At 42.0% G+C, this 12445-nt stretch overlaps 1 protein-coding gene across 4 annotated transcripts; it reads left to right on the top strand.

The window, feature by feature from the left end:
* Positions 1-2887: 2887 nt before the first annotated feature.
* Positions 2888-12189, top strand: NUDT16 (nudix hydrolase 16). 4 transcript variants are annotated; one of them, XR_014173834.1, is made up of 4 exons: positions 2888-3355; positions 8527-8799; positions 9330-10296; positions 11736-11840. XR_014173834.1 is itself a non-coding variant. In XM_081935888.1 (4 exons), exons 1-4 carry the CDS (start codon positions 3215-3217, stop codon positions 11826-11828), a joined length of 552 nt encoding a protein of 183 aa, XP_081792014.1. In that variant the 5' UTR covers positions 2888-3214; the 3' UTR covers positions 11829-12189. The 4 variants fall into 4 exon arrangements, 3 of the variants coding, with proteins under 3 accessions (XP_081792014.1, XP_081792015.1, XP_081792013.1); XM_081935888.1 differs by having other exon boundaries at positions 10252-10296; positions 11736-12189; XM_081935889.1 differs by having other exon boundaries at positions 9773-12189.
* The last annotated feature ends 256 nt before the right edge of the window (positions 12190-12445 follow it).

Genomic DNA, 12445 nt, shown 5'->3' with positions numbered 1-12445 from the left:
TCTTGGCTCATTCTCTATCCCCTTCTAGTTAATTGATGCTTCTAGTCAACGGTTGCCACCTTTCATAGAAGTTATTGCCATTTATCACCAGAGTCTCTTCATGGCGGGAGGGTAGCAAACAAATGTAATAAATTGGGAAACTCTTGCAGAAGTGAGTGAAAAAGGACTTGTGCAAATTCTTCTGCCATCTTAGTGTGTGCCCCTTTCACCAGTGGAAAAGATTTCAGCAGCATGCTGGGCAGTGGGTAAAAAACATTGCAAGAAATGGGATGAAAGGTACTGTGTCTGCTTAATCCCATATTGCAACTAGAAATCTAAAGGACGGGTCAGTGCTTACTGTAAGGTGAGTGGGAGATCAGCTTTGTATACATCCCACAGATGGGATTTGGAAGTAGTGTAGCCAGTCAAAAGATAAATCTCTAAAACTTGTTCACGTTAAAACTTACTGCAGGTGATCCTCAATTTACGACCACAATTGAACCCCAAATTTCTGTCACTAAGTGAAATATTTTAAAGTGAATTTTACTCCATTTTATGACTTTTCTTGCTCCAGTTGTTAAGTAAATTCTTGCAGTTGTTGAGTTAGTAACATGTTTGTTAAATGAATCTGGCTTCCCCATTGACTTTGCTTATCAGAAGGTTGCAAAAGGGGATCACATCCCCTACGACACTGCAACCATGATAGATATGAGTCAGTTGCCAAACTTCTACATTTTGATCACATGATCTTGGGGATGCTACAATGGTCATAAGTGTGAAAAGTGGTCGTACGTCACTGCTTTCAGTGCTGTTGTAACTAAATTAACTGTTGTAAGTCGAGGACTACCTGTATAAGCAATACATGAAATAGAACGTTTGTAAACTTAAATGTGTTTCTTGACACAAAAGAGGGCTTTTGTTTAAATCGAGCCAAGAATAACTGGACACACAAAATTGAGAAGTACTCACCTGAAATGTTCTGTTTGCTTTAATTTTGGGAGATGAAATCAAGGTGACTTCCCCATTCATCAATTACCAAAACATGCATTCAGTTTAAAAGAAAAGAACTTAGAACCAGAAAATACAAATGTGCCGTTTTTTCTAAACAAAATAGCTACAGCAAACTTTAGTGCTACCAAACTGGAGATGGAGTTGGGCCAGTCACATACTATTCAGCACATGGTGAGGGTTCAGGAGGGTTGTGTTGCATTCTCAGTACATACCAGTGTCCTCACTCTTACCAATCCAAGTAAGTGTAATGACTCTGCTATTGTCGTTCCTTAACTGCTCAATCCTTTGTTACAACAGCTTTGGAGTATATAAAACAGGAAGAAAGAAAATATTAATATTACATCATTAAATTACTCAAACATCAGGCTAGAAACCAGGAGACCATGAGTTCTAGTCCTGTTAAGACACAAAACCGGCTGAGTGACCTTCAGCCAGTCGCTCTCTCATTACCCTAGGAAGTAGGCAATGATAAACCACTTCTGAAATCTCGCAAGTGAACTGTAGGGCAGAGTTCCTGAACCTTTTTGGGTTCCTGGAGGAGCGGGAGGCGGGAGGAGATGGTTGTGTGTGTGTGTGCATAGCTTCATTTGAGCCTACCTGCCACTCGAGCAAATGGAGCACCCACAATTGCCCAGTGTTACCCACAATGGGTATGCATGCACGGTCGCCCATGACTTCTGGGGCCTGGTTCCAAAATTTTCAAGGCCCAGAGGTGGTCGGAGGGTTGGGGACCCTGCTCTAGGATTTGTCCACAGCCTCCAGAAGTCAGGACTGACAAAAGGACCACCAACAAAAAGAAAGAACACCCCTCCCCCAAAGCAGAGAGGGCTAGACATGTTTTCTAATAACTATTCAAAATCTGGATAGGAATACATGCTTGAGAAGGACCTTGGAGATTAGCCTCGTCTTTGGAAAAGAGATACAAAGATTTGGAAAAAGGAACAATGCTAAGCATTTACAGTAATTTGGAAAAGCAGTGATGTCATAAGAAAAAGGAAAAGAAAGTAGCTGAAATTGAATCCATTCAAAACTTAGTTCAATCATTGCGATAGAGGCAAGGGAGCACATAAAACATTTGTACCGTCTCACAACTCCAAATAATATATAGGTCATGAGAGCCCAGAGGCTTCAGGAAAGGTATGAAACAGATTCTGCCTACTGGAGGTCCTAAATTCTATGAAATGAAATTTAAAAAAAGGAAAGCTAGGTCCTGCATGCTGCCTTAAGCTACTTGTAGAGGAACAAAGATGGCCTTTGAAGAAAAGTTGATTGATAGCTGGTATAATCTTTTCCAGAGATCTGAACAAATTCTTTTTGATAATGTGTTGAAATCCTTTACACAGGGAAGTCATAGTTACCTACAGAATTCAGTGGTGCTTATTCCCCTGTATTCCAACTCACTCTTCTTCCCAGAGAATCTTATCTTGATTATTCTTTAAAAATGCTAATTTGCAAATATTCTTATTTTCAGTGATACATTTTCACATGAAATGTAAGGGTACATTTGCTACTCAACTATTTTATAAATAATTCCAGGTTTTCTTACAAAACAGGTGGATGTTTACAGATGAAACTAGTGTGATTTCATTTGAATGGAGTTGCCTTGGAGCACTTCACACCTGGAAATCTAGTAATAATCGCTGCCTAAATTCCAATTCAAGAGATCTATTTTCCTAACAGTGAAAACTCGGGAGCACAAAACAGTCCCAGATCTTGCATGGAGTACCCTTGCTGAGCATGGGGATTTTTCAGAAGAAGGTCGAAATAGGCCTGGAATTGAAAAAAAGAAATGCCCCTTCTGATGTTAAGCCTAACCCATAAACAACCCAACGTTGCTTAGTTACGCCTCTGACTCAGATATCAAGGGCGCGCTTCGGTTTTGCACCTTCAAGGCAAAATGGTGGATCAGAGATAACCGAGAGGGAGGAAATTAAACGGCGAGATTCTCCTCCCAGTGTGGCCGCACCAAAGGTTGGCTTGACGCGCCCTCTTTTGACCAACAATGTAAAACGGCCGGAAAGGCTACCGAACGGTAGCTCAGCGTTCCACGGGCTCTTCCTTCTCAATATCTGATTGGCTGCAGGGGGGATTCGCTCTTAAAGTCTATCGGCAGCCGGCTCGCTCGGGATCCCCCCCTCCCCCCGTCTGGCGCTGGTGGAGGGGGATCCTAAAAAAAAGGCTGCGACTTCAAGGTTTACGGTTCAGGGCTCTACAGCCGGGAGAGATGACTGAACTTCGGGCTCTAACTAAGGCCGAAGCGCAGAGCCTCAGGCCACCCGACTGGAAGCACGCTTGTCATGCCCTTTTATATGCGCCCAACCCCGGTCGGCTTTTTGGCAAGATCCCGTTGCGTTTCGCAGTGTTGGTGAGGATTGATTTTAACCAACGTTGGGGGGCGGGGGGGGGGAGGTCTGGAATCTCCTGAGTAGGGAAAGAAAAAGGGGAGAGCATATTAGGTTTAAAACGTTAGGAATTGATGTTTATCTCTAATGGATTACTTGTTCCAGTATTTGTTACCAGTACTTGGTAAACTGTTGATAAAATCTGTTCCAGGTATGTGAACGCTCTGAAGACAAATACTTGATCTGAATAAGTTGTGAGAAAATATAGAAAATCTGGAACGGGATGGACAGTTTTTACTAGAGTGTGTACACTTGGCATTGACTGTTGTGTTGCTAATAGATCTGGGCTGCAGGAATCCGGAGGATTAGGAGATGGCAGCAACCAGTCGAGATTTTCTACATTTGTTTGTTTCCATCTAATGGTTGTTTTGATTTTTGTAACTGTAGTACATGTAGCCCTTGACTAACAACCACAATTGAACCCAAAATTTCTGTTGCTAAGTGAGTCATTTAAGTGAGTTTTGCTCCATTTTATGACTTTTCTTGCCACAGTTGTTAAGTGAATCACTGCGTTATTAAATTGTTTAATTTAATAAATTAATAACACGGTTGTTAAGTGAATGTGGCTTTCCCATTGATTTTGCTTATCAGAAGTTTGCAAAAGGGGATCACATGACCCTGGAACACTGCAACGGTCATAAATATGAACCAGTTGTCCGTTCTAAATTTTGATCATGTGACAATGGGGATGCTGCAATGGTCGTAAGTGTGAAAAACAGTCATGAGTCACTTTTTTTCAGTGCCGCTGTAACTTTGAACGGTCATTAAACGAACTGTTGTGAGTCGAAGACTACCTGTACTGAGAAGAAGCTAAGTGGTGTGACAGCTTTACAAACTCTGGGCCTATATCTTACCATGTCAAGCCCTGCCTGATCTATTCGGGTATCATCATCATCAACATCATTTTAGCCATTGTCTATCCACTGCAGGGTAAAGGCATCTTTGCATCTTCTGCATGCTTCCAACCCTTGTGGTCCTGAACTTTCTTTTGCCAATTGGGCCTGCAAAACTTGCTGATGTTGCCAATCCATCTTGTTTTAGGTCTTTTTCATGGATGCATTTTATCAAGTGGGGTCCATTCTTGGTCCACCTGCCATCAGTTCTTCTTGCTATGTGATCAGCCCATTTCTATTTCTATTCTTTTACACTCTTGATGATATCATATACTTTCATTTCTTCTCTAATCCATGTGCAGGTCTTTCTATCTTACCTTGTAATGCCGAGCATGTATCTTTCCATGGCTCTTTGTGACACTCATAGCTTTTCTATCGATTGTGAGGTTAGTGTCCATGTTTCACCAGCATATGTTAGAGCAGGTAGCACACACCGATCGAAAACTGTTCAGGTATATTAATTAATTTATGTTGCCTTTTCCAAAGTTTAGAACAATTGTTTCACGGACATTGTTTGGATGTAATTATCTCAAGAGTAAGGTAAAGTGAGGATAACTCTTATGTTGCTGAAATGAGGCAGAGGTGCAAAGGGGTAAAACCCCAGAGCCCCAGAGGTTTCCAAATTGTGTGTTATATTCTAATGTGATTGAAAGTGAACATGGTCAAATATAGGGAATGTATGTTATCATTAATTCTGTACTTTATTTGTCACTTTTCATTAAAATTAAGCTCAGTTTGGTTTTATCTTAATTTTTCCCAGTTCTTATAGTATAATCCCCAGTGGCCTTTTCAGTGGTCAAACATCTACTTGGCCAGAAAAAAGTTGCATATCCTAACCAAGGAAGTTCTTGGCAAAAGTGGTATTGTAGTGTAAGATTTCTGGCATAGCCTATTTCATATTCATCTTAATTTTTAGTTCAGGAAGAGTAGTGTAGTTTAACAGTTTGAAGTTATGAAAAGAGGAGAACCGTATCAGTCCATGGTAGCCAAAACTCAGAGGTCTGGTAGCCCCTTTTCAGGTTGAGAGATTTTATTTTAAAAGGGGATAACACTTCTGAAGTATGGAGTTAGTGAGCCTCTGGATCTCTTGGGCATGTTTGTTGGATCTCTTGGGCATACTATCTTTTGTAAAGGGCTCACAATAAGTGTAGGTAATATTATGGGAGGACACCTTATCGCTTTTTACAGTCTGTACAATAGTTCCAAAATCCTTAGAAATATTTTGGAGTTAAATATGCTAATTCAGCTTCAGAAACTGTGTGTGTGTGCATAAACAGTATATAAATATACAGTATGCGTATATGCAGTTTTATTATATCTAACGCCAAGGATTATATTTTTGATGTAGGTATTTGGCTAAATTTGACCACGCCTAAATCCTGAAAATGTGGCTGTAGTGGGAATGCAATGTTCATGTTTTTACCAGGGTTGAAATGCTACTGATTTGGACCGGTTCGCCCAAACCAGTAGCAAAGATGCTGTTAGTGTTCCAAATATCATCCAAAATTAAATCAGAGTCCAAGGCATAGCTTTCCTCAAACTTCCAATTTATTAAGAGAGACATGTTGGCACATCTGTGGGAAACCCGAATCTGAAAGCTTCCTGGGGTTTCCACCCAGTTGAAAGTTCAAGATCTTGCCCCCACACCCACAAGTTCATAACATCGTCCAATGGCATTTCCACCCATCTAGTTCCGGTCAGGTGCAGAGGTGCGGAGACAAAGGATGACCTTGGGCTTCTAGAAAGGAATGTTTTATTTTGACAACAACACATTCTACAATTCTACTCCTTACTATTCCCCCTCCCAATTACCCCACTAATGAAGCAGCATAGTAAAATAAGAGAGAGAAATAAGAGAGAGTGTGGCAGGCCAAAGATCCTAAAAGGAATATGAATGCAGGCCTGACAGATGCCAGCTGTTCACCCGAACCAGTAGTAAAAAAAAAAAGTAACCATGCTACCGGTTCGGGCGAATCAGTTTTTCCGACGATCAGCTGTGCTATGCAATTTATATTAGCTAGAAATCTAAATCATGTGGCACAGAGGATTCCTCCCCCCTCGCTGTTCTCTTACCTCGCTGTTCGCTTACTTGCTTGCCAGCTGCGCTTGGTAGCAAGCTCCGCCCACCTGCCAGATGTCATTTTGACACTCTGTGAATGTGCACAGAGGTCCATTCCATGTGCGGAGGTGGCACACGCTCACATTGCTACTGAACCGGTAGCAAAGGTAAGTGGATTTAACCCTTGGTTTTTACCCAGGAAAATGATGCAGAAGGTGTCCCTGGATAAGGTTTAAGGTTTAAGGTTTATTTAATTTATAGACCGCCCCCTCTCCCCGTAGGGACTCAGGGCGGTGTACAGACCGTTCATGATCAAAACAACAGAACATAACATAAGACATAGAACAAAAACAACACACACATACTGTCTGTATATAAAACCCCAAAACCAATTTAAATAATTTAAAACAATTTTAAAACCCGTTTAAAACCCCAATATAAAATTTAAAAAGCCATCCAGGAAAGTTAGTAATAGATGTTAAATACAATTACGATTATAATTATAATTAGGCCAGACCAGCTACTCGAAACAGGTGGGTCTTGAGTTTCTTGCGGAAGGAGCGGAGATCAGAGGTGGTTCTAATATCGGGGGGGGGGGGGAGGTCGTTCCAGAGGGTTGGGCCCATCACAGAGAAGGCCCTACTCCTAGGCACCGCCTGCCCGCACTGTTTAGCGGAAGGTACCCGGAGGAGACCCTCTGTGAGAGCGGATTGGTCGCAGGGATAGAGAAGAAGTGAACAAATATATGTCTGATAGATACTAGATAAAGTAGAAGAATGTGGGTTAGACAGCATCACCACCAGATGGATTGGTAACTGGCTGACCAACCGCACTCAACGTGTAGTTCTCAATGGAACTGCATCTACATGGAGGGAAGTATGTAGTGGAGTACCCCAAGGCTCTGTTTTAGGCCCAGTACTCTTCAACATCTTCATCAATGATTTGGATGAGGGAATAAATGGGGAACTCATCAAATTTGCAGATGATACCAAGCTGGCAGGAATAGCCAACACTCCAGAAGATAGGCTTAAGATACAGAAGGATCTTGACAAACTTGAACATTGGGCACTATCTAATAAAATGAAATTCAATGGTGAAAAGAGTAAGGTTCTACATTTAGGCAACAAAAACGGAATGCACAGGTACAGTATAGGTGATACCTTACTCAGTAGTAGTAACTGTGAAAGGGATCTTGGAGTCCTAGTGGACAACCATTTAAATATGAGCCAGCAGTGTGCAGCAGCTGCCAAAAAAGCCAACACAGTTCTAGGCTGCATCAACAGAGGGATAGAATCAAGATCACGTGAAGTGTTAATACCACTTTATAATGCCTTGGTAAGGCCACACTTGGAATACTGCATTCAGTTCTGGTCGCCACGATGTAAAAAAGATGTGGAGACTCTAGAAAGAGTGCAGAGAAGAGCAACAAAGATGATTAGAGGACTGGAGACTAAAACATATGAAGAACGGTTGCAGGAACTGGGTATGTTTAGCTTAAGAGAAAGAAGGACTAGGGGAGACATGATAGCATTGTTCCAATATCTCAGGGGTTGCCACAAAGAAGAGGGAGTCAAACTATTCTCCAAGGCACCTGAGGGTAGAACAAGAAGCAATGGGTGGAAACTAATCAAGGAGAGAAGCAACTTAGAACTGAGGAGAAATTTCCTGACAGTGAGAACAATTAATCAGTGGAACAGCTTGCCTCCAGAAGTTGTGAATGCCCCAACACTGGAAGTCTTTAAGAAGATGTTGGATAGCTATTTGTCTGAAACGGTATAGGGTTTCCTGCCTAGGCAGGGGGTTGGACTAGAAGACCTCCAAGGTCCCTTCCAACTCTACTATTGTATTGTATTGTATTGTATTGTTTATTTGGAGGCTTCCCCACCCACAAATAAGGAGGCTTTGTATTGATTGAGTGATGAAACTGCCAGTCAAAGGAAGACAATGCAGGCTGCTTCCTCCAGCTCCATAACTTTTGGAGGGGGAAACTGAAGGAAGGGGTTTGGAAAGGTGAGGACAGAAGCGCACTCTCAGAAAACTGGTTGTTAAACTGGTAGGATCCCACCCCTGATAGAAAGAATACAGTGAGAAGGGTAGACCGGAGCCAAACCAAAGGGATCCCTACATCTGTAGACTAAGGGTGATTGCATAGCACTCTCAGTCTGAATCTCTTCTCTTCCAGATGCAGATGAGGTTTGATGGTCGGCTGGGATTTCCAGGTGGGTTTGTGGATCCTCGGGATATTTCCTTGGAAGAGGGACTAAATCGAGAACTGTGTGAAGAGTTGGGCCCTGGGGCTGCCTCCCTCCACCTGGCTGAGAAAGACTACTTGAGCTCCCATGCTTCTGAGCAGCCACAGAGAGTGGTGATGCATTTCTATGCCAAGCAGCTTAGCTTGGAAGAGTTCCGAATGGTAGAGGAAGGGGCTATTCAGGCAAAAGACCATGGATTTGAGGTGCGTAAGGGGCAAGGCAAGGGAAGCGGGAAATTAAGAGAGTTGTTGGGAGCCAGTATAAAAACAATTGCTCCCAGACAATTGCTCTCTGGGCAAAGTTGACAAATTGTCCTATTTTTCTTGATAAAATCTTAATATTTCTTAACAATAATTCACACCCATTTTTAAAGTTATTTTTTACACAATATTCTGGTGATACTAATCGGGTGTGTGTAGAAAGCTGAATAGTATTTTGTAAGCCCACTCTGAACATTGTGACCTTTGCTAAGATTTTATCAAGTCTTGTTCAAATGCCTGTGAGCGTATTTTGGTAGTTGTATCAGCTAAAACATTTAGAACAAAAACAAATGAAGTGAAAATTGAACACCAGTATTAGACATCGAGCATTTTCAAAGCTTTGTAGCTTTGTGGTAAACCCACACATTGTGAAGTTGGGTGTCTTGAATGAAGTAGTGGGGGGGGGGGGAGCAGAATGAGGACAAGCTTCCCTGTCTATTTTAACCTGATTTTTCTACCCTCTAATGGTTCAGGTGATGGGTCTCATCCGCGTCCCCCTCTATATTCTACGTGATGATGTTGGGGGCCTCCCAATGTTCCTCAGCAATACTTTTATTGGCAATGCCCGGGAGCAGCTCATTCATGCCTTGGACACTCTCCAACTCATGCCAGCTGAACAACTTCAAAAGGCTATCAGGATCTCTCAAAAGAGACATTGAGCCTCGTTGACTTTGGTTGCTGTAATCCTGAAATAATTTCAAACTTTAGGAACAGGCAACTGCAAGGAAGATATGGTCCTCACTCCAGTCTTCTACCCAGACATTGTTGCTGAATAGCTTGGTGCAAGGGTTGGGAGTCTGAATGTGGATTCCAAGGATCAGGTTGTTGCGTATTTAAAAACACGTTGATTGCATCTCTCACCTAGAGGTAGGTAACTGAAAGACTGAAGCCATTTTGACTATTCTTATCTTCACAGAACACGTTTGTGACCTGCCTTCCTACATCCTGCTTGTAGGCATCCAGAGTTCTTCCAATCAAAAAACAGCCTTGCAAAAATGTCTCTGATCTACCTCATCTTCTGTTTTCCAACATTTACTCTAAATGTATTTTGTTATTGAGAACATTCTGAACTTCATGGAAGTTGCATTTACTTTCTCTGTAAAAGCCAACTGCACATATCTGTTGATGGATCATTACTTCATTATTTCATTGACAGATTTCCTTTATTTTTTTATCAGTGCTTAAAGAACGGTTGTGACACTTTTGTGTGACTCTTGACTCATACATTTTTAATTAGCTCATAAGGAAATGGCAAGTCACCACTGGAAACAGGTTTTCTGTTTCATTCCCCTTCTTTTTTCCAATTCTTGGGATATACTGACATAGATGTGGAAATTAGGAAAAGCAGAAATGTGACGTCATCCAAATCATTGTACTGTTTATATTTTTATAGAGGTAGTCCTTGAATTACAACCCCTATTGAACCCAAAAGTTCCATTGGTAAGCAAAACAGTTAAGTGAATTTTGCCTACATTTTGCATCCTTTCTTGCCATGGTTAAGTGAATCATTTGAGTTGTTAAGTTACCAACATGGTTGGTAAATAAATCTGGCTTTGTCTGTCAAAAGGTGGAAAAAGGTGATCACATGATGTTGGGACACTTTAACCGTCATAAACACATGCCAGTTAAAGGGCCTAATTTTGATCACATGACTACAGGGATGTTGCAATGATCCTAAGTGGAAAAACTTTCATAAATCCCTTTTTTCAGTGCCATTGATACTTTGAATGGTTACTAAATGAATGGCTAGTAAATCGAGGACTATCTGTATTCAGATTAGGAATGCAATTTATTGCTTGGAAACAGTGATACTGTACAGATTTCAAGGCCTAGGCATGAACGAGTGTGGGAGGGCGATTTGGTCACTCTGCTGAGCTCAGCATTCCATTAAGGACCAGCGTGGCAAAGGAACCTGGGAAATGGAAGTGATGTTTATATTCTGCATGTACCATCTAATCAGTAGAACATGGACAGCTGTATCTTGGCTTTCAAAGTAGTCTTTAGACTAGGAATCTTACTTCACACAGAACAGTATGAGATGCTCGGGGGGTAAAACTGGGCTTGAGAGCTGAGGTGTTGTGGTGGTTATGGCATTGGACTAGGAGCAGAGATAATCAGTTTCTGGTCCAACTTCAGCCACTGGTGGTTTAGGGCCAGTCACTTTCTCCCAGCTTGACTTACTTCACAAGATGGTTGGGAAAGCTGAGAGTAGAGAGCTGTTAATGTCACCAAAATCCAGACTGAGAGATGGGATACAAGTCAAATAAATACAATTCAAAACGGCTAAATCTTAAAAGAACAAAAGGCATTGTATGAAGCAGAGTATGAAGATGGTTGAAGCAATGATAATTTGTAGAGATATGGTGAGGAATAACGAATGGTGTTAGCAAACATCAGGTATAACTGTCTCCTCTTAACTCGTGCTTTTCATTTCTTTTTCTTACCGTTTCTGAGTTCTTTTCTTTGCTTTACCTATTATTACTGAACCTCAACAGGGTATAGTGTGATGCAGTTACTTATGTATGTATTGGGAGAAATCTTCAAACCAGGATGGGAGTATATGAGAGAAAAGATATTCTGTTCAGAGGCCAGCACCTTTATCTGCTATGATGAGTGGAAAGAGTAAATGAAACAGAATTAATGATACTGATGTTAGTCTAATATTGTATAGATGCTGTGACTTCTTTACAATTTGCACAATTTTCTTTTTAAAGGCTGGACAGCTTCAAAATGTTGCATTCTTTGCAGCCTAAAGAATCATGTACATATACGTGTGATGGGTAGATGTATAAATCAAATGAATGAATAAATAAATCTTCAGTTATCCTAGCCTTGAAGACATATGATCTTAATGATGAATCTGGGTTTCTCTGTTGCAGCATACAGGCTACACCTCCAGTGGCAATGAATTGGCTCTTTTCTACAATGGCTTCTGTCCTGCACAAACATGTCATAATACATCATGTCATTAACCCATCTAATCTTGCATTCTGTGCAGTGGTGGTATTCAATTTTTTTTACTACCGGTTCTATGGCTGTGGCTTGGTGGGCTTGGTTTGGCTTGGTGGGCGTGGCTTGGTGGGTGTGGCAGGGGAAGGATACTGTAAAATCTCCATTCCCTCCCTACTCCAGGGGAAGGTTTTTGCAAAATCCCCATTCCTTCCTGATCAGCTGGGACTCGGGAGGCAGAGAATAAATGGGGGCGGGGCCAGTGAGAGGTGGCATTTCCCAGTTCTCTGAACTACTCAAAATTTCCACTACCAGTTCTCCAGAACTGGTCAGAACCTGCTGAATCCCACCTTTGATTCTATGTTACATGGTAGCTGGCTGGATGCACTTCCAACGGTCGTAGGGAGGGGCAGATACGAGGACAGATTGAAAATTCGCAGTCGGTTGGGAGACCGTGGGTGCTGGTTACACCCGGTCGCTTGTACCAACCCCCGCATGCTAGGTGGTCAGGAGCTCCAGACCCAGGGCCTGAGGCTGGTGCTATGCAATGCGAGGTCCATTGTTAACAAGGCCCCCCTCATTCACGACCTAATCTCGGAGGGGGAGCCGGACCTCGCGGGAATAACGGAGACCTGGTTGG

Source organism: Natrix helvetica, assembly GCF_964273705.1.
Source record: "Natrix helvetica genome assembly, chromosome: 1".
Taxonomy (NCBI): domain Eukaryota; kingdom Metazoa; phylum Chordata; class Lepidosauria; order Squamata; family Natricidae; genus Natrix; species Natrix helvetica.
The sequence above is the reverse complement of the archived record's forward strand: the minus strand, read 5'-3'. Positions and strand labels throughout refer to the sequence as shown.